We start from the raw sequence: 24,638 nt of genomic DNA, 5'->3' as shown, positions 1-24,638 counted from the left end.
ACAGGGTTGTCCCCTCTCCCTGTTGGTTTTCGCGATGGCAATGGGGCCATGCGCGATCCAGTTCAGACAAGATGCGAGAATTAAGGGAGTAGTGCGTGGCCTGGAGACCCACAGAATCGCACTCTATGCTGACGACATCATGCTGTATATGGGAGACCCGAAAGTCACGATGCCGAGAGCAACAGAGAAGCTGCAGGAATTCAGACAGATCTCTGGGTTCTCTATTAACATCTTCAAATCAAAAGCCATGAACATTACAGAGAAAAGAGAGGTGATCGAGAACCTGGAGAAGAAGTTCCCGGTGAGCTGGGAGAAAGAATCATTGGAATACCTGGGGATTCGCCTAACAAGCAATCTAAACGAACTATACAAGGCAAACATAACTCCCCTATGGAAACAGCTACAAGAAGATATCCATAGATGGGGAAACACAGGAGTTCTCATGGTTTGCTTGCATAACGACTATAAAAATGAATATCCTCCCTCGGCTCCTCTATGTGGTAGGGTCGATTCCGGTGACAACCCCGCCTGCCAAACCAAAAGAACTGCAAAAAGCAATATCCAAATTCATCTGGCAAGGCAAGAAACCAAGGGTCCAAAGACGTATCTTGATGCGCCCCCACTTCTCGAAGGCCTGGGAGTTCCGGAGGTGAACAGATATATATTGGCAGCGCAACTGGCACCAATGCTGAGATGGGCGAACCCAGACAACCAAAAAGGCTGGTGCCGGATCGAACAGTCAGCTACTTCGATCCCCTTACGAGCACTACTAGGCCTGAAAACAGAGAGCCGAAAGAAAGGGGGAAACCTCCTGGAATCAACCAAGGTGTCGCTGCTAAGTTGGGACAAAGCAGGCGGTGGAGACGCATCCCCCGAGGCCTAGGCCCCCCTGTTCACTGCTAATGCACAACCCAGATTTCTCACCGTGCCACCAGAGAAAGTTCTGGGAGGGCTGGTCAGACGCTGAGGCATTGACCCTGAAAGACATGTATAGTAACGGTTCCCCATTGCAATACACAGACTGCCAGCAGAAATCTGGAATAGGTGAAAGAGAGCGCTACAGATACGCACAAGTCAGGCACTGGATAACTCACCCCGCAGTGAAGAAGGCAGGCACGAGGCAACCGTCTGGAACTGACCATGCTGGAGGGTCAGACAACGAAGGGAGTGACCAGGCTCTACAGATTATTATCCAATGCACAACCTACAATCTCCCATACAAAGCAGACTGGGAAAGGGACTTGAAAGAGACTCTAACTGAAGAGGAATGGAATGAATTTATGTGCTAGGGCTAAAAGAACTTCTAAATGCACCACAATTAAAGAGTCAGCATACAAACTAAATCTTAGGTGTATTTGACAACCTCCTCCCCCCACTGCATTCAGAAAATCATCAAGAACTATCCACCCACATGCTGGAGGAACTGTGGAGCAAGAGGGGACTTATTTCACTTGTGGTGGTCATGCCCCAAGGCAATGACATTCTGAAAGGAAATGCTCGGGCATATGAAAGACATTAGTGTCCCTCCCAATGACACCGAAAACAATCCTGTTGGGGGTACCAATAGAAGGAGTCTACGCAATGTCGGGGGCAAGTGCCACTTTAATCACCCACCTTCTGTCGGCAGCAAGAATGACCCTGGTGCAGAACTGGATAGGAGAAGCAGGGCTGCTCATTGCCTAGTGGTGGGTCAAGATATGGGGGTGATGGCCATGGAAAAAATGTGCGCCCTCAGCACGGGGAAATACCTAAGGTTCTTGTCAATATGGAACCCCTTCCACAAATGGTGAGGGTCAGAGAAGCTCATTACTTCAAATCACGTCTGCTCAAAAACACACATGTTATATGAGACCAACACCAGGAATAAGCCAGGTTCAACCTTCCTGAGAACGAACACAGCACAAACTGAACTCTGAACCCTGAAAGCTGGAGGAAAAGGGGGGAGGGTGGAAAATGGACGGGGGGAATAAAATGAAAAGACCCAGAGGCAAGAAAGTCCCCATAGAACTGGAAGGACTGAAAATAAGGGGAACCCAGTTATAAACTCTCCAGTTCATAGGAAATGTTGAATTGTTTTTGGAGTTGTATGCCTTCGAACAATAAATAAAGAGGTTTTAAAAAAAAAAGAGAAGACTCTACAAGGGATGACAGGGTGCGAAAGTACCTGAAGGGAAGTTATGAACCACAGAAAATAAGAAACCCAACACTATTATGGAAGAACTAAAAGAATTGTTCTCAAAGACTATCCAATGAGATTATGCAGAGAAAATAGCTCTACCACAGAGAGAGACAGCAAATAAAAGCCTATTGGAAGAAAAGACCAGGCAAAGAGAAGACAGTCTCTTGGTCTATTAATGGTAGTTAAATATATTGGTACTGTCAGATAGTTACTTTGAACGAAGGACATTTTTCATTTGGACTTCTTGACAACTGACAGGCACCTCTGGTTTTCTTAGATAGGTAAGGTATTGAATCATGTTCTTAGTGCGTCTGACTCCTTCTTCCGACCCACCACAATTGCTATACTTGCTGCACACTTCCTCAATATGATAAACTAGTGTCTCAAACGTGGTACTATCCCCTCCGCACTCATAACTGGACAAATATCCCCCTTCATCAAAAAACCAGCCCTTAACTCCCAAACTCCATGAAAACCACCCCATCGCTATCCTGCAATACTTTGCAAGAATCATGAGACATTTTGTCACAGCCAAATTTTAACAACACATTACCACACACAACCTTCTCAACCCATTCTAATCTGACTTTTGGCCGGGCCACAGGGTAAGTGTAGCACCAGTAACTGCTGCACTTCAGATATTCAATGACACCCACAGCAGCGCAAAGGACACCCCACTCCTACTCCTCTGCCTCTCTGCATCCCTTGACATCAACAACAAAAGCATTCTCCTCCCCATCCTATCCCACAGGATTAAAATCTCAGGCACCATCCTCAACTCATTCACCTCCTTCCTCACTGACAGAACACACTTTAATTATTTTGTTTTAACAGGTTTTTGTCATACAAACCTACAAATAAACCCAATGCAAAGATGAGTTTCCCCTCATGTCATTACTTTTGAACCATCACATGTCTATTAAATCTCCCCACAAATCGTTACCATTCCCCTCAAACCCAACCACCCCGTCCAACTTGACCACCGACTGTAACATTGTCCTTTGTCACTTTTGACCACAAAGTCCCCTATGAATCTCTGTTGCCACCTTGGTGGGCCTATTACCCATCGTGCATGATCATCCGGGACCTCTGCTTCGGAGCCATACATGTCCTGCATAAATACATTCCAAGCCTCAATTCCCTCACTCCTTTCATGCATCCCTCTCTGCAGCGCTTTGTACCATACTGCAGATTCTGCCAAGGACCATCTTTTCAGGTCCGCCTACCAAGCCCCCAGTGCGGGACCTTCAGGTTGTTTCCACGCCATTGCAATTCTGCGCTTTGCCAGTATGCAAATTAGATCCTTCATTTTAGAGAGATGGGCAACCTGTCTGCCAACCCTTGGGAAAAGTCCTAGCAGGCAAAACCAGGGAACCATGTCTGCATCTGTATACCTCCTCTTGCTTCTCTTCCGACTACCTCCCCCAAGAATTTCTTAATCACTGGACATGCCCAAAACATGTACATTATATCCGCTCCCTCCTGCGCGCATCTCAGGCAAGCAGCGTTCTCACTCCCCGCTATATGGGATCTCCTATGTGGCATCCTTTAAGCTCTATGCACAACGTACAATTGGGTTAATTTAAATCTGGCATTTCTCGATACTGGTGTGGTATACTTCAGTACCTTTCCCCATTCAGTGTCTGTGAAGGCTCTGCCTATGTGAGTCTCCTGGTTCCCTCTCTCTTTTAGCTCTGTAGCTGCAAAGCCACATAAGAACAGGTCACACAGTCGGGAGACCATATGCCCTCCCTCCGAGAGATCATATATGGCATCTAATGTTGCGTTGGTCTCCGCAGTCTCTTGTGGGCCCAGCCACCTCTTCTTTATTCGCCTAGCCATTCTGAGATATAACAAAATTGACCTTCATTTATGCCATGTTCGCTTACTAATGTCTGGAAGTCGATTATTACGCCTTTTCATACTATATCTCCCACTGTGGCTATTCCTTTACTTTCACACTGCCTCCTGTACTGACCCATGACACTCCGCTGACTACCGATCACTCCTACCAGGAGGACATGCATGGGGCAAGGATCCGAAACTTCCAGGCACTTCTAAGACATGCGCCATAACCTTCTTCCTAGGGACAATAATCTAGAGGGTCTATTTAAAGCAAGATCTTCCACCCATAATACTTCTTTCATAAAGAGCCGCCTCCCTAGCATTGGCTGCAGCAACGGGCGTATCCTGCAAGGCCTTATCTCCCAGCCAGTTTACCACAAACTACAGTGGCTCTGCAAGGTAATGGCACTCGAAATGGGGTATTGACATCCCTCCCTCACATATTCCCTTTGCAGCGTGCGCAAGACAACTCTTCCTCTCTCCCTCCCACAGGAATGCTCTGACCATCCCATTTAATTGATGGAAAAAGACTGCAGGTATGATATAGGGTATATTAGTGAAGTAATACAGGAGGCGTGCAAGTACTATCATCTTCTGGAGGGCTGCTCTTCCCGGTACACCAAGGGGCAGTTCTTTCCAAAAACCCCATCGAGGCGGTTACACCAGTCATGGCCTTTAACATGTTTCCCCTGTGCTCAGCCACCGGGTCATGCCATATATTTATCCCTAGGTATCGAACAGTATCAGTCACCCACTAGAGGCCCACTTGCGGCAGTTCATCCTCCCTGAGTCCCGTAAGTGGGAACAGGCAGGATTGTTCCCAATTCACCTTGATGCCTGAGAATGCGCCAAATTGATTGACATCCAGCAAGTACTGCAGATTCTCTGTTGGCCGAACGTATAGCAACATGTTGTCTGCATATAGGGAAACCACATGAGCCACCCCGTCTATCCCAATTCCAGCTGCCGAGTACTCTCCCCAAAGAAACACTGTGAATGTAATGCCATGATTTATAGCTTCTGCGACAGGTGGCAGCCCTGCTTGGTTCCCTTATGTATCTCCCATGCTTCAGATATCTGCCTTCCCATCTGCACTCTCACCATGGGTGTAGATTAGTTTCACCCAGTGCAGGAAGGTTTTGCCAATCCAAAATAGCGTCAAGGCTGTCAGCAGCCAGTCCCAACGCACTGAGTCGAAGGCCTTCACTGCCTCCAATGAGGCCACCAGACAATCTTACGACATTTGGTTAGTGCTATCTAGGATGTGGTGTAACCTCCGCAAATTCCATGTGGTGTTGCGCCCCGAAACGTACCCAGGTTGGTCTGAGTGGACCAAGCCTCCTATCACTCTTTTAAGCCTGTTTGCCAGTACTGCCGTCATGATTTTGCAGTCTTGATTTACCATTGAATGGGGTCTGTATGGCCCGCAGCTCTGTGAGGGCTTGCCTGGTTTTGAGGATAGGCACTACAATAGCTTCTCTCAGGCTATCGGGCAGCACATCCCAGTTCATACACTTCTGTGTAGACTTCCAGCAGTCTGGTTGCCAGCATATCGATATATGTTTTATAAAATTCCCCAGAAAGTCCGTCCGGACCCAGGGTTTTGGTGCTCATGAGGTCTCTTATTATTTCCTTTATTTCTTCCAACCTCAGTGGTGCATCAAGCGTGGCCGCCTGCTATCCCTCCCTATCCCAGTTGTCTCCTCAGAGTACAGGGATTTGTAGAATTTTGTGAAGACCTCATTGATCCTGTATTGAGTCATAATTATAGCTCCATTATCATCAGCAATGGCACTAATTGTGTCTCTTGGTTCCTCACGCCTGCACAACCATGCCAATAGTCTCCCCGGCTTATCCCCCTCTACATGCAGCTTCTGGGTGTATATGGCAAAGTCACATTTTCCTAGCCTGTCTCATTCTCCCATGCACTTTTGCCTTAATCTCAGCAGTTCCCCTGACTCACTTGGTGACCCTTCCTCTTTACCTTCCGCTTTTACTAGCTCGTTCTCAGTGTCTGCTAGAGGTTGCAGTATTTTCTTCTTGAGGCCCCACATTTTTCCTATTGCCGCCCCTCTCATGACAACCTTAAATGCGTCCCAGAACGTGCTTGTTCTTGCTATGCTATCTGTGTTGGTGTCGAAGTATTCCCCTACCTGCTTCCGAAGGTACTCATTAAAGACCTCCTCTTGTAGGGCTTCAGACCTTAGCCACCAGGTTGGTATCCAGAGCCTGGAGGTGCCACTCTGTCATTCTGTTTTCAACAGGGCATGATCTGAAAGGACCCTGAGTTTCCATCCCCGTGAAGATGTAATCTATCCTTGGGTGAGAAATTAGAATAAGCTCTTGTGCCACCATGTGTTTCCCGCCAAATGTCTACCAGTCGTAGGTCCCACAGCAGGGATCCTATATGTAGAATATGTATATCTAGAATCCCTCAGACAGATCCTTGGCAAATACAGCATCCACTTCCATCAATACATAAATGACACACAAATATGGTTACAAATCATGTTCCATTTACAACTCCACACCCTCAAAAGCTGTCTCTCCACCATCACCACCTGGATGGCCACCCACTTCCTCAAACTGAACACTTCCAAAAGGGAATATATCCTCATCTGCCCCCCACCCCACCTTAAAGCACAAACCAGACCTCAATCCTTGGATAAATAAATCTCACCGCAGACAACCCACGCACATACCTCTCCGCACCGGTCATAGCCTAGGCTTCACCATCGACCCACCTCACCATCTTTCCCTCACACACCACATAGCGGCTGTCACCAAAACATGCAGCCTACCACTACACCTTCCCCACAAGAAAAGACATGGCCTTCTCCATGACTACTTCTGTCCTGCAGTTGAGCACTGGTTCTGTCCCAACTGAACTATGGTAATGCTCTCCTCACTGGACTGCCTAACAGCACCTTTGCCCCTCTGCTACCCATACAAAAATCAGCAAGAATCATCCTCCACTTCCCCAAACCTTCACACATCACCCCAGCTCGCTCTCACCCAGTTCCACTGGCTCCCGTACCCAGACAATTGCCCTCAAAGGTCTCCTCATTATATTCAAGGCTACCCACCTGAAAACCCCATGTTACCTTCACATCAAACTCATCACCAACATAAACACCAGACAAGCTAGCCAGCATCTTCTGCGCATTCCACTCTGAAAAGTCCTGTACTCAAGGGTCCTCCAAAAACACCATTAAAACACATACTCGAAAAAGGAGCACTGTGAGAAACCAAAGGGTGTCTCACCCACTAGTCCCCCGGGTTCTCTCTCTCTCAGGTGGCCAAGGCATGGCCATCACCTTTGGATCCAGAACCTGGGGGTGGACCAGTGTGGGAGGGTCACCTGGGTGAGGGGTCTTCGAGTAGTGGGGGTGAGGCAGCCAATGATGAGACACAGTATTCCCCCCCCCTCTTTTTTGTTCCCCTAACCCATTCTGCTTTTTTATGATTCTCCGAGGTCCCAACCGCTCCTCCCCCCCAACCCCTTTTTATACAGGGTCGAGGAAGAGGGTGACTGAGAGTAACCAGACTAACTCTTCTACATCGTACTGGACACGTCCCGCTAATCGCGTCACGCAAAGTCAGGCCCTTCACTTTAAGTGTATACACCTGATAACAATTGGCTATCCTCACACGGATAAAAGGCAGAACCTAGAGACACATTCTGAGCAAGGTGGAACACGAGTACGAGTAGAACCTCCGGGCTGAAGGCAAACCTATGGAGCAGAGCGACGGACCAATGGACGAGAGCAACGGTTTGAAAACCCCAGGAGTTCCCTACAGGAGGTTGTTGCGTCCAACAGGCCACGAAAGACACGTGGAGAAAGCCAGATCCCATATCAGAAGGCTGCATTGTGTTTCGAAGACACCAGCCACCCTCCTCGGTGAAAGGCAGAGTTGGGAAGGCGAGGCCAAGCCCATGGTATTAACCCTGACTCGTGAATTAGAAATCGAAAAACCAAGAAACAGAAAGCTGGTGAGTTGGCAAGTGACCTGAGGGTGTATTAAAGATTGATTGAAGTGGCATTGTTATATCGCAAGTGAAGACTGCATGCGTGTGGATGAGACTCAAAGAAAGGCAGACCTGTGAATGAACTTTGAAGGAAGGACATCTGTGAAATCAGCAATACTGAGTAAAGGAGTGGTCCAGCAAAAGGAAGCAGCCGACTCGAAAGTCTCTGTGAAAGGTGCGTTATTGGTAACGATAACGTGAATGAACTCCAAAAGCGAAGTAAGCAAAATTAACCCAGAGAGAAGGACAGAGTGAAAAGCTGAACATTGAACTTTGAATCAAAGTGGTCCTGCGGAGGTCTGTAAAGAAAGCCACGCACATTTGAAAGTCTTCAACATCTGAAAACGGTCTGAGCCAGATTGAGGGAAACCCAAAGTGTTATAAGTTTGGGGAAGGGAGCCCCCTGCAAGTATTGTTGAAATTTGTTTTGCAAGGACTGACCCCGACGAAGGGGGACACACATGAACTTTGCTGTGAACGGTCTGAGACAGAAGGGATGGGAGCCATGTGAACTTTGTTGTGAAAGGTCTGAGCCCGACAGAGGGGGACCCACGTGAACTTTGCTGTGAAAGGTCTGAGCCAGAGAGAGGGCGTGAACATTTTGTTGAACGTTGTTGGAAAGGCTGGAAAGAGACTTCAGCGTGGAAGGCCAGGCGGGCCTAGTTCCACGCTTTGAAATGTTTTTGTGTTAGAAACCCAAGCTAGAGTGCGTCATCCTTCCTACAGGGACCACCTTACTCCATGTGGTCTTCCGTGGGGAGGAGCGCTGATTTTACCTTTACATACATTTCTCCTTTATACACTTTGTATACAAGATATAGGGCAGGCATTATGTTTTGTTAGTATAGGCCATTTTGATTTGACAGACTTCCCTAGGACTGTTTATTTATTATTTGATGGTCGAGACTACTCCTGTCTTAGTTATAGGGCAGAACAGGACTTTTTCCAATCCCAGAAACTTTAATAAAGGTTTTACAAATTGTACCTTTTATGTCAGTGTCATACTTGTGATACAATGCCTCCCCTACAGCACACAAGAAGCAATGCTGTTCATTACAGCTGGGCAAGCACAAATCAAACAGAACAGTGGAATGGTTCCGATTGATCAGAGCTGACATCTGAATGCACTGTGGACATTAGTTTTCTACCATAAAACACAATGGTCGGAACTCATTCTTGCAATTTGGTATGTTCACATTTTCAATATGTGCCAGACATTTCATTGGTTAGTCTACGTTATATCCTTAGTGCTAAACATATGTTAGGGAGGTACGATTGGAGCAAACCGTTCAACAATATCCCAACACATCACCTCCCCATGTGGCGCCACATCGATTCTCAACCCACCCCAGAACAATTAGAAATTAGTAAAATAACATTTGTGCTGACCGCCAGAACCTTAATACACTGCAATGATCAGCACCATTGAGAACGGGACACGAGACACCCTGCTTCTGGTAGGAAAGGAGACATTCACACAACACCTGCTAGATATTGACCTTCGCATGCGCTGTGGTGGATACTCTGAAGGCTGGCCACCACCCCAGAGCACAGTGACTTACCATCTGATTGGTTCTCCCAGGAACACCACTTTGTCCAGTGTCCCTTTCCCATAGCCACCTGCTTATTTGCATTGGTAGCCATGTGACTGGTACACTGGCTCAGATACATTTACCTTCTAACCTTGTGACTGCTGGATTGGCTGACCGCCCTGTAATTACATCACCCAGTGTTGTTCTAGCTCCTTCGATTTGCCTGCGATGAGCAGTTTGTGCTCCATCTCCCTCCTCCCTGGCCCCTGGAGTGCTCTTCGTGTGTTTCTGATTGGGTTTTCCCGGTTTGGGCCCGGCCTCAGGGGTTCCCCTATCGAATGTGTTTACCAAAGATCTTATATTTCGCCATTTTTTGCTACTTATAAAAAAATCCCTTGTGCTGACTGTACAAGTGATGCATCTCTACCCTTGCTGTTCCCAGCGAGGTCTTCTTTTACAGGGTGACTGTCGCTTTATGTACCCTTGTTGTTCGCCGCCGTAGCAGGTGCCCCGTCGGCCCCCTTCTTTATTTTTGAAGGTGGTAGGTGCTGAATTAGCACATTTAGTGCACTCTCCTGCATTGAAAAATAACCATTTACCCAGTGGGCACTCAGTGCATGGAACAGTGTATTATCCAAATTGGCCTTTTGCACAATTGACCTTGATTTGTACTTACCTTTATCCATGTTCTTTCTTACCTTTTCCTCTGTTGATTCTTTTTCTGCACATTAATTTTTTCTCATTGCATGCCTCTGAAATATTTTCTTTGTTGGTTTGGAATAAAAAACAAGAAGTATTATGGAAAGGATAATATTTTATTTAACAATTAATAAATCTAGTAACTTGACATTGAACTATTTTTTTCTGGTGCACAACTTTTCTATGTTCCCTCAAATTTAACCTTCACTGACATTGGAATTCATCATGGAAACTTTGTAATGTTACAACAGTAATTGCAAAGGCCATGCTTGTTAAATAGTCTGACATGCTCAAGTTTTTACATTTTCAGCAATCTCATTCATTTGTTTTATATTTTGTACGCCCTTAATGTCCTTTTTTTTGCATATTCATGCCATATTCATGCCAGTCAGTTTGAATAATTGTATTTTCCTGCATTCCCTGTTCCGTTTCTGTCCGTCCCATAACATATGTTTAGCATGCCCCATTGCCACATTTAGGCCATTATGCCAACCTTCTAGTTTGTTGTTCGTTTTGGGGGACTCATGCAATTATGCTTTGTAACAGTTCCAATATTCTATTTTGATTTTTGGCTCTTCGCGACCAAAACGGGTCTATGCTCCTAGCCATGTGTCCTCATAATATTTGAGGAAGTCTACCAGTTCCTTTTCGTGTGTTTTATAACATGTTTCATTCACTAATGTTGTGTATCCGGTTAGTACATCTGTTTTTAGCAAGGCGGCCAGAGCACAGAGTGTGCGCATATTATGTTGAAACTCACTATCTGAGCAATACATTTTCTACAGTCCGTGTTTTTATATGTTGCGCCATAGTGCTTGATTGTAGTGAAAATAACAACCTTGAGCACTGACATTGGAGAATACATGCGTGATTGCGTTTATTGCAGCCATTTCGAAGTCCATGCTACAGCTTTTGTTTTCGTCCAATTGATAGTTTAATCCCTTTCTAATCTTTGTAAAAAATCTCTCTATAACCTGTTTCACTCTTTTCGCTTATCAGTATGTATGGTAGTGGAACGAAAATCTTTATTGATTTCTCCATGTACACTCTATAGTTGCTTAAATGGTTTGGGGCATGTTTTGAAAGTCCCGCCCATCATCCAATTTTTGGACAATCCCAGTCTTGTTAAGTTTTGTTCATGGCAAATATATATCGGTTTTCTTGATTTCCATTATCAAAGTACAAGAAATTCTCCCCTTGTAGCGTTTTAGTTAGATTTTCAAGTATGTCAATTTCACTTACTCTTTTGGGGATTTTTGGCACGGTATTGTACTTAAAAATAATTTACCACACAGCATTGCTCTTGCTAAATGCGGTGGTACATCTCGTAGCACTTGTCGCACTAGCTGTTGGCTAGTTCCTGCGTTGCTTTTAGCTTTTTATTTTTATTCATACAGCTTGTTTTTCACCTCAATTTTTGTTACATTTGGTTCATGGTTATGAGATTGTGATTGTCGTAAAAATTCTCCTTTTGTGCAGGCTCTTCCTCTACAATTATTTCTTTTGTACTCTATACATTTCCACCACCTTTTTTTCATCCTGGCATTTCTCCAGATTATATCTATATCCTTCATGTATTAGCTGATCCTTCCCTCTTTCTGATTTTACATATTCTGCTATCTCCATTTCTTTTTAATTAACTGATTTCACCCTAATAAATGATACATTAAGGGCACATGTTCGCTACTCAATCATGGCTTTACATGTATTTCAATTACGTTACACTTCAATACACATAACAAATATTACCTCAAAATTAGTATCCTTTTTATTTTAAATTAATGCCTTTGTTTTCGATTTCACTGGTATTCAGTTTCTACAAGGATTGCTGGTGGAAATATAATGTATTTTCCTTTCACTGTATATATTTCTCCTCACTCGCTGCTCGAGCGATGCACAATCATGTGTTTTTTCTTCACAACAGCCTCCCTCAAATTCGTCACGGCTTCAATTTACCGGCCAGTATTTCAATATCTGCATTAATCATTATTTTGCAAGATTCTGGCTTATTACGCAGACATCTCTCTCACGTACTGACGGCATGGTCCTTTTCTTTTTTTTTTGTAAATGCAATCGAACCGCAATGCATTTTATAATTAAATGCCCAATCTATATCTGTATGCACATTTGTTTACCGATGTCCCGAGCTCCCGTCATGAATGTGTATACGTATTACGTTCATTTTCATATGCGCGCTAATCAGAGGTCCCGAACGTTACACCTACTTTCATTTCACTTAGTGTTTATAAACTGAGCGGATGTACACTATTTTTTACGTTCAGTGGCGTACCCACATATTCGCTAGGGATAATTATTAGTCTGTTCATTTATAACAATGTGGGTTTCGTATTCACCTCGCTCAGAACCTATGCAAACAAGCTGTTGTTATCTTGAGCAGATTTCAGTCGAGCTGTTCTTTCTCGATCAATTGTTATATGACCAATTCGTGCAATGGACACCTTGCCACTTCACATCCACATGTACCCTCGTTTCCACCTTTCGAAAACACCTCAAAACATATTTGTTTCCACCACATATAGTCCAGCCTCTCCACCTCCCTTCTTATCACCCTTCTGTCCTAATCTTCCTATCCTGAAAACACATACTAACTTCTGGGCCACCGCTCACAATTTGCACCATGTAAGGCGCTCTGAGATCCTCTGGGCACGGCCAGCCTTCAACAAAAATTAAAATAGGTGAGTGCTCATGAGTAAAGGTTGGGATAATTAGGTAATTGAAAAACAAAAGTACTCTGGGTTTTGCACTAGAAGTGCCCGTCGGAACATGGGATCTCGCAAGTTTTCTGCCTTTGTGAAAAGGCAGAAAGAAGGATTACTTTCAATGTAGTGTCCCATTCAAATCCTTAAAATTGGATGACCCTGTTGAGCTTATTTGCAAATTCTCTGTCCTCGTCATCTCTCCCTATCAGATCCAGTGTTCTCCTCTTTGTGTACTCTAATCCAGATTTCTACATTTGGTGGAAGCTATTTTTCCGACATACTTTAGAGATATGCCACTATAATTATAATTGGTTATTTAGAACACGCTTAATACCCAGAGGCTTCTAAGCGCGGACCCAGGGATCAAACCTGTGTTGCTCTGCATCGTCTTGCTTCCAAGGTGAGCACGTTGCCCCTGAGCTATCCTCCCGAGAAACTGGGAGATTAATTTGATAGTCTCTCCTTTTAAGGGCAAGCCCTACAAAGCCTCACCTTGGACATGTTCAATGCCCATATGCAGAAATATACATTACTGTAGGAAGATGGAGCTGTTTGTTTCAAAGATCATTGCATTTCCCTTCAGGATCTTTGCATTTGCATGGCAAAGAGATACTTCACAGTGTATCATATTAATTCACTCTTGGCTCCATGCCCTTCTGCTTTGCTCTTTTGTATTTTGTATCTTATTTATTTGCATAGCGCACAAGGCCCGAGGGCAACCGGGCGCATTATTTAGTTACAGGCAGGTTATAGTCAAAGTATATATACAAAATATACATGTTACATAATCAAAGGTATGCAGGTTACACAGGCTGACCATAATACAGAAGGAAGAAATAATACAATAGGCATATGATACTAAGATTAATGTTACAGTCAAGATCATATACAGTCGTGGGTGGACAGCCAAGCTTTGGCGTTACGCTTGAAGGCAGGGAAAGAGGGTTCAGCTCTGAGTGGGTTGGATAGTGTGTTCCACTACTTGACTGCGAGGACCGGGAAGCTGCGACCTCCTGATGTTTGGAGGTTGAAGCGTGGGATGACAATGCAGTTAGAGTGAGCACTTCTGAGAGGTCTCGCAGCTGAGTGGGATGTGAACCTGTTAGATAGGTAGCTGGGGGCTTGGTTAGCGATGCTTTTGTGTGTGAGTACCAGAGCTTTGAGAGAGACTCTTTGGGTAACTGAGAGCCAATGAAGGTTCAGTCTGTATTCGGAGATGTTTGAAGTCCTGGGGATGTTAAGGGCTGCTCTAATAGCATTGTTTTGGGTAATTGTTACGCTCACCTGGACCCCACAGGTGTGTCGATCGGACCCGGACAGCTGCGGTCTCCTTCAACGTGATGCGTAGTGCAGAGATGACTGTCTGGACTGGCCCGCCTAGTCTTGTCTGCTGGACCCGAAGAAGTATTTTCCTGCAAGTGGAGACAGGGATTAACCACCTGTGGGTTTTAGTGATGGCCTCCCAACTGTTCTCGCTCTCCCCCACTAATCACCTCCGATATCCCCTTAGTAACCTCACCTTATGTTTGTAAAAGATGAGCTCTCCATCCTGTGTGTCTTGCAGGGGCGCATAGATACCAGTTACTTCACTGGTTTGAAGGCGTTGGGAGAGTTCCGGTAAGTATTGACTCTGAAGTCCCTGGCCGGATTGGTAAGTATCAAGTTCAAAGAGTTCAATGTGCCCGATGTTCACTCTTGTCCCCTTCCTTCCTTAAGTTGCAACTGAGTTTGTGAGAAGGTCGTCTCGTAGCTGCTGCTGGCGTTCAGGTAAGAGTCTGTGTTACCCAACGCTGTCCGCTAACTATTGCATGCGTTAACACGTTGTTTTTCTCCTTCTTTACAGATGCGGCATATGAAAATGTGGAGAGTTATGGAATAATACCGCCGGTGGTAAGTCTATGGTGGTAAGAGGTTGTATTTGTTGATTCCCTTGGCTCACCTTGTTTTTTCTTGTGTCCCCTAGGTGCCGGATTACCGCGAAGAAATGATGGAGGCAGTGCCAGATCGAAAGATGCTGTGAGAACTGGCGAGTATGGCGCCGTGCTGGAGCTGACGAAGCGACGCGTGCAGGACTGATGTACTTTCCAGGTCCGGAGATGAAATGGTTCCGGAATTAGGTGAGGAATTTGAAATAAGTTTGTTTTCTAACCTTGTCCTTTTCTTCTTCTTTATTCTAGGAGCTCCGGATTCGAGGCAGGCGTGGCAGAAGACTGGATGCTGGCTGCAGGCACGCTGGCGTGGCAGAAGACTGGATGCTGGCTACAGGCACGGTGAGCGTCACGCTGCTGGATGCAGAATAACGCGAAGCATGTGCTGCTGTTCGGGTGTGGTTTAAATAGCCTCCAAAGTAGTTCCAGGTAAGAAGTTCCCTAGAGCCACGCCCGAGTAAAAAATAGTCCCTGTAACAAAATAGTCCCATGTAGGCTTGGACTCTTTTGCAGCATGGTCTGCATCGGGTAAGTAAAGTCTATGAGCCTGGCGCCAGGACTGATTTCTATGATGAGCCTGGCGCCTAAGGCGCCAGGACTGAACCCAGACAGCCCCTAGCCGGGGCTGCTGAGGTTTAAACAAATGTCTGGATGCCTGCTCCCGGAGCTGAGGGCTTTGGTCCTGATGCCCGGGGGTGTAGGCATCATGACAGTAATTTGGAGTTTTCTGATATTGCATTGGTTGGTACCCAGACAAAGGGCATTGCAGTAATCAATTTTGGAGAGGACCAGAGTCCTGGCTAGAGTTGTACAGTTGGCTGGAGACAGAAAGGGGCGGCAGGCTATGATCTTGCATGTGTAGGATGCGGCTGAGGAGACTGCATTGGTTTGTCTGGATAAGGAGACGGTGGAATCAAGGTAAATACCTAGTGTCTTGGTGTCCTTGGCCACTTTGATCGAATTACCGTCGATGGTAAAGGACTTGAATGAAGAGTCAAGTTTACTGAGTTTTTGGGGTGAGCCTAAGATGAGGAGCTCAGTCTTCTCATCGTTTAGGCACAGTTCATGCTGCGCCATCCAGGCCTGGATGACTTGATAAATGGCGTTGATAGCTAGGGAGTCAGTTTTGTGATCACCTGTAATAGGAATAAGTATTTGGGTGTCGTCAGCGTAATTCGTGTACGTGACGCCCATGCGGTCCAGGATGTCAAATAGGGGTTTTGTGAAGACATTGTAGAGTGTCGGGGACACACATGAACCTTGTGGGACTCCGCAAGTGATAGGGGAAGGTTCAGCAGTGGCGGAGGGGGAAAAGACCCTCATGGATCTATTGTCCAGGAAGGAAGTAATCCAGGCTGTAGCTTTCTCCGAGAAGTTAGCAGCAGTTTTGAGGTGGTGGCATAGGATTTGATGATTGACGACTAAGTCAAATGCTGCAGAGAAGTCTAATAAGAGTAAGAGAGCCAATTTTCCCTTGTCTTTTAGATCTTCAATTTGTGTTTTTAGGTCCAATAGTGCTGTTTCTGTGCCATGGCGAGGGCGGAAGCACGATTGCCTTAGACCCAGGAGGTTGTTGGTTTCGAGATAATCTTGGATCTGCAGGTATGCCGCTCGATCAAGAATTTTTAAAAGAAATGGCACTGTGGTGATAGGTCTGTAATTGGTGGGAGTGTTGGCGTCCAAGGTTGGTTTTTTCAAAAGAGGAATAACCCAGGCATCCTTGAGGTTATCAGGGACGATCCCCGATCTGAAGGAGGCGTTTGAGTGTGGTAATGAAGGGTTCCAGGTTGTGTGAGGCCACCTTAATGATAGTAGCAGGGCAGGAGTCTCCCTGACAATTAGTGGGTTTAAGGCTGTTAATGATGTGTTCAACTTCAGAGGTAGAGAGGGGTGAGAAGCAGAAAGGTTGCAAGGATCAGTATTGGGTTTGTAGATAGCCTGAGCGGCAAGCTGTGATATAAGTGAGTGCAGGCTGTTTTCTTTCTCATTAATTTTAGTTTGGAGCATGGAGATTTTTCCCAAGAGAGCCTCTTGGATGTTTGTACACCAAGTGCCGTCTTTGGAGCAGGTGTCTGGAGGAGTGGCAGGGGATTCCAGTTCCTTTAAGATTTGAAATAGCTCCTTGGTGTTGGATTGGGCAAGTTCAATGCGTTTATTGTATGTCTCTTTTTTAGCAGACAGTATGGCTTCTTTGTAGCTAGTGCCATGCTTGCTTTATTTGATTCCGTAGGGTGGCTTCTCCAGCGAGTTTCAAGGGTCTTTTTTTTCTTACGTAAGGTTCTCAGCTGAAGCGTGAACCAGGAGTTAAGGTGAGCCCTGGGTTTAGCTTTATGTAGTTTGGAGGGAGCAATGAGATCAAGTGCTTTTAGCATAGTCTGATTGTAAGTGTCAACCAAGACAGTGTGGTCCGAGCATGTATATCCCCGCAAGGCCACTCATATCGGCCCACAGCCAAAGCCTCGCAATCCCTAGATTCAAGCTCCAAACAGCTGGAGGGGTCAGCTTCCCAGTCTTGGCAGCCAAACTCTGCAACACTGTGCCCCCATCATCAGAAATCTATCATCTCTTAACTCATTCAAACTGAAGGTCAAACTTTGGCTAGCCACACCAGATGCCCATTTGTCCTCTGAATAGCCGAATCGCTAGTCATGTGATGTATGCCTGACTGATCTGCACTGCTACTATGTATACCTATGCTTTGTAATATGCTCCTGCATTGTAGTAACCTTTGTTTTGAAGATATGCGCCCGGTTGCCTCTGGGCCTGGTCTGCGCTATACAAATAAAATAAATACAAATAGAGGCAAGATCATTGAGGGCAGGGAGGATGAGTGGGATCAGTTTGGCACAAGTTATGTTGCGCTTGTTCCTAGTGGATGTAGCAGGTGCTATGTTAGGGATGGCGTGGATGGTTTTAGTGGGGATGCTAAAGGTGATGAGGTGATGGTCTGTCCAGGCACGTAGTAAGTTGGAGTTGACCTTAGAGTCGCAGTTAAGGTCAGCTATCCAATCTAGGATTCTGCCCTTAGAGTGAGCAGGTGAGGTAGGTGAGGGAACACGTTGTGTGAAGCCTAGGTTGAGTAGTAGGCTATTGACATCATGGGCAGACGCATCGTTGGGGTCAAGGAGGCCTAAATTGAAATCACCTAATACGATGATTTGAGAAGTAGTCTTGGTGTTTTCAGACAGGGTGTGGGCGAGATCCTCAGTAAAGGTGGATATGGGGCCAGTGGGTCTGTATATAATGTGGACAGTGATGTCTGGTTGGGGGAGATGGTAAGCTTAGCTGTAAGGTTTCTGCTGATTTGAATTGACAAGGAGTGGAAAGTCAGAGATTTATCGCGGTTTTATAAATAATAGCTATACCTCTTCCTTTGGTTTGGGCGGTGTTGCAGTCACTTCTGATGATACTGTAGTCTTCGAGGATTGAAAGGGATAGCAGGGGTCCTGAGGCCGCATGGAGCCAGGTTTCAGTGACGGCTATAAGGTCCAGGTCATGAGTAGTGATGAGATCGGCCATGTGAAGGGCATGGGCAGTGAGAGACCTAGAATTGATCAATGCTGCTTTGTTACTTGTTGAAGGTTGCGAGGTGGGAGGTAGGGTACACGAGTCAGGGGTGGGGTCCAACAAAGGTGTGTTCGTAGAGGGGGTGGGAGTATAGTATTGGGTGGCTGCTGTGAGCTTGATGTCGGTTGGTTTGGCCGGCTGGGCATTGGTAGAGTGGTGGTAGGAGAAGTGAGGCAGTTTGGACCCTAGTCTAGAGTTTCTCAGTGCAACAGTACAAGGTTGGTTAGGTGTAGGTTTCCTGGTGAAGTGTTGTAGCCAGAGAGCCGGATGGTTGAGGTAAGGGTTAGCCAGAGGGGCGTCCATGGTTGAGTAGGAAGGTAGTTGATGGTGTACGTTGTCAGGGGTACCACTGAGGCATTGTACGTGCGCGGTAGGGTGCGTGTTAAATATATGTTGTGAGGCACAGAAGGATGACACTACGGCGTGCGTGTAGTTCTGTGATGGTGCTAGTGAGGCTACTATGGGAGTGTTAATGCCCTTCTAGTTCATGCAGTTGAAATCATTCTTTGCTTTTTCCCAGAACTGGTTTTGTTTGCTGTTATACAGACTCTGCTTGACATGATTTCATAATCGCTCAACTGGTCTACATTTATACCACTGATCCACAGATCTGGGGGGGAAAGGCACCCATTACTACACCAGTGTTGCATGGGCCGCTTTGTAGCCCCTTCCTGTCACTGAGTGAAATTTTCTGTAACACAGCACATATTTCAAAACAAAAGTAATGTGTGTCATTGAAGGGTCTTGTGTACTGGGAGTTGGATTCATCGAAAGAAAGTTTTATGCTTTAGTTTGAGGGATATTGAGGCACATATATTAGCCATGTGTGGGTGAAGGAGGTGGAGTACTGAAGTCCACTTCATGTGTTTGTATGATACAAATGGTTAGAGCTGTGTTGTTAGTCTGTTGTAAAATAAAACATAACCTTAAAAAAATGACCTGTGTTCGATGTTGGAATAATGAAGATGTTTTATTGTTTCTAGAAAAAGATGATTTTGACATCCCAGAGACAACAGACAACAGTCGAAGGCAAATGATGAGAACCAAGAGCAAGCGCATGTTTGCCTTCCGGATATCCGAGGAAGAGAGACTTCAGCAGATGAGGTGTGGTTACAGCATTTGTCAGTCGTTACTTATGAGATGGTTGTTAGAAAAAACGTTTGCCTCAGGTGATCATGTTGTTGGTGACACGTGGGCATAGTGCTAAGCAACATGAAACAAGTCTGTGTGGCGGCGAAGAGATGGGTGCAATGAAGAACACAAGACTTTAAAAAAAATTATTTTGGATTAATGAAGTGTGGATGGTAAATGGGTGAAAGCTGATTTTCTTTTAGATTTGCTTTCCTGACAATCTGTGCAACTTATTTTCATGCTTTGCCATCTATTGGGGCTGATGTATTTCTTTTTGCCTGTCTGTTAGGAATAGGTACTTTTTGAAGCATTTGTTTTTTAGCAGCTAGGGCAAAACTGTGGTTTGTGTACTTGTCTGTTTAGGTGGGGGGGTTGTAATGGAATTCATGCCTGCTCAATGTGGATCAGTGTTGAAACATGCCTTTAATTTGCTCCTTTCAGGTATGTAATTTCTTGATTGTTTCTAGGTCTATGATGAAAAATCCGCAGATGAGATCTAAGCTGATATCCAACCCCATCAACTTTAACCACCTGGTGCATGTTGGGCCCGGTGATGGGAAGCATACCTTGATGGACCTGCCAGTGGTGAGTCTACCCGGTACAGAATACCTGATGCGCACAACAAGAGCTTTAATTGCCATGCTGCTGCTTTTATAGCCTTATGCTAACTGTAGGTTTGATTGCTCATTATAAAATTAACTCTTTAAAAGACATCATGCTCATATACCTATTTCTGTTCACACATAAGGCACAACAATCTCAAGGGAAAAAGACCAACGTTGGATTTGTCACCTTCAGGTGGTAAAGCACCACGGCACTCCTCACCCACACCCATTCAATAATGACTTTCTCCAGAATGGGGTCTTGCATAGATTCACATGCTCATGAACATTCCAAGTCGTCCGGCTGGGAATCCTCAGTACAAAGAAAGCAGTTTAGCTTTAAACTTAAACTGCTTGTGTCCTCTATAAGGAGGGTTGGGCTGCTATTGAGTCGAGCTCTGAAACCTTATGCGCTGATCTAACAATGAATTTACAATTGAAAATCAATAGAGGGTGCTAACATGGCTAAATGCAGCTGGCCTAAGCCCAAGGCCAAATGGGAACAAACATGAAAAGAAAGATTCTGCTCCCATGCGCTCTTAACGTCCAAATCTAAATTGTGACTCTCTCAAAACCCGTTGACCAACAGGTTTTCAGAGAGTCACAATTTATGTTTGGACGTGAGCAGCATCTTTCTTTTCATGTCGATCTCCTCTACAGCCTGTCAGTGTCCTTTGGGTCATACTGCCCCCAGCCAATGACACTCGTCCTCCTAAGCTCCACCCCTGGTAGCCAGCTTCAGATTTTACCGCACGTTTCTAGGGTTGGGAGTCATTGTGCTTTGCTCCTTGAAAATTAAATTGTAAGTGTTTTGCTGTTTTCTGAAGAAATCTTCCATCTCTTCTTCGGTAACTATCACGTGGTGACTACCGGCAGCAGGGACCCGTTGTCCACAAAGATCTTCAATCCACCGTTGGATCTTCAACCTGTGGCGCCAACAGGCCCAGGCTTGGGCCTACACCCTGATACCTCAACAATGGCTGATGCTGCAAAGAAAAGCCTTTTTCGGGGCCTGTAAAAACTGCGGCCTGAAGAACATCTTTGTGGAGGACCGGCACCACAAGTGCCTTTATTGTCTACGTCTGGACCATGACATGAACGGATGCTCAATCTGCTAATCCTTCTTGTTGAAGACCAAGAAGGATTGCCACCCGAGGTTAGTGGCACGGATCAAGGAAAGGGAAGGCCTCTGACACGGCCTCTGGGCACAGTCAAGCCTCCTCCAGGGCAGGCAGGCCCACTGAGCATAATCCCACTGGAAAGAAGGGGTCAAGGGCCTTTGAGAATGCTTCCTCTGTGAAGATCCAAAAAAAAGGCGAAATCTCACGCTTCATTGGCACCTTCGTCAACGGACACCGCGGCTATGGGACCAAGTTCTGGGAAGGGTCGGTCTCCGTCCATGAGGGAAATCACTGGCACCAAGCACAGATCGTCGAAGAGTAGATCTTCTAAGGACCCGTCACTGGCTCCGCCGACGCCATCGGCCACACAAGCCCTGTTGACGACAACTCTGTCAACAACCACTCTGTGGACAAAAAAATCTTGTCGAGACCACCCTGTCGGCGAAGCCATGAAAAACGAGTCTTCCTTCAGTGACGAAATGTTTGTCAAGGACCATCATCTTTACCTCCACAACAGTCACTACGCCCAGGGTCTCTCTGCCTCCTAGACCCCCTCCAATGGTCTGGACTACGATCCTGTCGATGACTGCTCCTATTGCTGCTCCATCCAAGGACATCCAAGCAGACATCCAAGCAGGCCTGAACCGGCCCAGGACCTTCGCCCACACCTGTGAGACAGGCATGGTATCAAGAGAGACGACACAGCCAACAGAACTCAAGTTTCAACTGACTATATTTAAATGTCAAGATGGTGAAAGGCCTAACTTTCCCTATAACTATAGTGGGATTTTCCCTGCCTAAAGAAACTAAGGAAAGGTTGAGTCTGTAAGTCCAAATCAAAGTTCTGTCAACGTCCAAAACCTATGCTTGCCCTCACATCTAAATATAAACAAAGTGTGGGATTCTTCGTAACCAAAAGAGTGTTAAAAAATAAAGTCTTAGCTGCTCTCATCTTCAGTACTTTGTGAGCCTTCTATTTCAGACTCAATACTGTTCCAAAAGCTGTTGGTCTAACCAATGTTCTGCCAAATCTTGAGGTTCCCTTTCCCAAGTTCAAATTAGCACAGTTCACAAAAAGAGGGTTTCGAAGTTTCCTTCCCAAAGGCAGCGTTTCTCAGTTTTTTAAGTTCTCCGGATTCCCTTCCCCAAGATTGTACTGTAGTACTCATGTGACTTGCCAACAAAGTCTCGTGCTTATCACCATCTAGGGCTCCCTGGTCTAGGCGCAGTTGTCAGACCACACGGCCCAGCCGTCATAGGTCGTGCAACAAAAAGTCCCCCCTTTGGCCTCTGTTGTCACACTTTTGTAGATCAGTCTTTTGCAAGTCTTCTCCACATTGGTTTGTCGATCTCTTTGCTTTAGTTCTGTTCACAATGCTGCTTTCACTCAGTCTGACAGTTCTTTTCAGTATAATTTTCCAATGTTCGTTCAGTGTTTAAAATGCCAATATTTAATATGCCTTGGTTTTGATTCAAACAATACTTTCCATTCTGCTCGGCATTTAATATTGCATATTTTCATTCACACTGTATTTCTCATTCTGTTCGGTATTCAAGATTGAGTAATTGCATTCAAACAGTGCTTTCCGTTTAGTTCGGTATTCCAGATTGTTCATATTTACTCCGTTCTGTGAAACGCTACTTTCCTGCGGTTCCCTGGCAGCGCTGTGGTGCTTCCAAGTGCTCTGACGCTCCCCAGCTCTTCGTGCTCCACCGCGGCGGTCCCTGATGCTTCCGCTCATATTCTTTGGCAGCGACTGGCTTTCAGCAGGTGCCTGTTGTGCAACGGTTCCTTCCCCACGTCAGATTCCCACGCGCTCTGCCTCCGGTGCCTTGGCGAAGACCACGGATGGGAAGGCTGTTCACCGTGCTCTCACGCCCGATCCCACAAAAATCAACTTGCAAGGTGTGGAGACAGTTGTTGTCCAGGACTCCGCCGGAGAGCATTAAGGAATATGTAAGGAAAAAGACAAAGAAGGGAAGCGTGCTCTTCTCTGAAGCACCCCGCAGAGGCGACTCCTTCCCAGGGAAGCCTGCTGGTGGGAGGGGTCAGTCGGGCCCTTGCACTGGCATAAAGGACACCAAGGCTCTTGTAGCTACCGGCTTAATGGCCGAGGCGTTTACGAGCCCTACCAGTCCCACCGCCGAGGAGCCCATGTGCTCTGGTACTGGGTGACAATCCAAGGGGCTTAGCTCTACTACCGGGCACACGCCCGAGGGGGTACCTACACGCTGTGCACATAGTACTGCTGGCCCGAGGGCCAACCGCCTACCACACACGCACCTGAGGTGCAAGGTGGGGCAGAGCTGATGCGACCAGGCATGCAGGCTGAGCCCAGGCATGCGTCAACCACAGTCCCATGTGCGGAAGGCACGGACACGATGGTGTCCATGCCAGACCCCCAAAGGCGGGAAAGCATTCCAGCCAGAACACAAGCCTACCAACTGAGTGAACCGCAGAGGCGTGAACCCAAGGCCAAGGCAGACTGGGTTCCAATGACTCTGATCCCCTGGACCTGTTCCTACCCGACCTTCACTGGAGCTCGGTACAATGAGGGTATATACTCTCAAGGGGGGGGGGGGCAAGCAACAGGTGTATTCGCCTCCGGCGGCCATGCAGGAATGCTCCCAGCCTGCCTGCAAGGGCTGCTTCTTTGACAGGTTTTTGTCCCTCATGAGGCCCCCGCAAATGGGTAACATCCTGAAGGGCATATAATATACAACATGCTGCCTCCCGTTCAGCCAGTGCCTAAGCAACCTGCTCCGCTACCACTTTCCCCACCACCGTTACCTGCGCCTGTGGTAACTCTGGTTTCAGTACTGTTACCTATGCTCTGTGCTGACAGACGGCCCCTACGGACCCAGGGGTCCCGGCTAATGCCGGGGATCAGCAGGATACTCAAGAAGAAGAGCAAGACATGCCTTCCTCAGCGAGGGCTTTCCATGACAGGATAGTGGACCTAGCTGAGTACATGGGCAAGAAGGAGCAGCCGGAATCAGGGTTATTGGCAGAAGTAAAACTCCATCAAACACCGATATCAGGCAGGAAAGCAAATGAAGAAAGAATGGATAAAATCAGTGATCGGGCAAACTCAACATGGGAGGATGCTGAAGATCGGGAAGTTTTTGGGGAAGCCCCTTTGGAAAGTGGTGGGTTTGAGGAGCAGGGCAAAGTAAATTCACCGAAAGGAAATCTAGGGGTACATGAACCAGCGAATGAAAAAGAAAACGGAGAGATTGGGGCAAATGGTATAACCACTGGTGACTCGCCATCACATAATCCA

At 46.3% G+C, this 24,638-nt stretch overlaps 1 protein-coding gene across 2 annotated transcripts in view; it reads left to right on the top strand.

Annotated features, from left to right (window-relative positions):
* LOC138566955 (serine/threonine-protein kinase MRCK alpha-like) overlaps positions 1 to 24,638 on the top strand; it is a 2,642,347-nt gene that overhangs the window by 2,331,689 nt on the left and 286,020 nt on the right. For both annotated transcript variants that reach the window (XM_069644738.1, XM_069644739.1), the window contains exons 33-34: positions 19,484 to 19,604; positions 20,099 to 20,216. In XM_069644738.1, coding sequence (XP_069500839.1) covers positions 19,484 to 19,604; positions 20,099 to 20,216 — 239 coding nt within the window. The remainder of the gene's footprint in view (positions 1 to 19,483; positions 19,605 to 20,098; positions 20,217 to 24,638) is intronic.

This window comes from Ambystoma mexicanum, chromosome 2p (assembly GCF_040938575.1).
Source record: "Ambystoma mexicanum isolate Mex_15411 chromosome 2p, UKY_AmexF1_1, whole genome shotgun sequence".
NCBI classification, from domain to species: domain Eukaryota; kingdom Metazoa; phylum Chordata; class Amphibia; order Caudata; family Ambystomatidae; genus Ambystoma; species Ambystoma mexicanum.
Note: the sequence above shows the minus strand (reverse complement) of the source record. Positions and strands in the feature narration are given on the sequence as shown.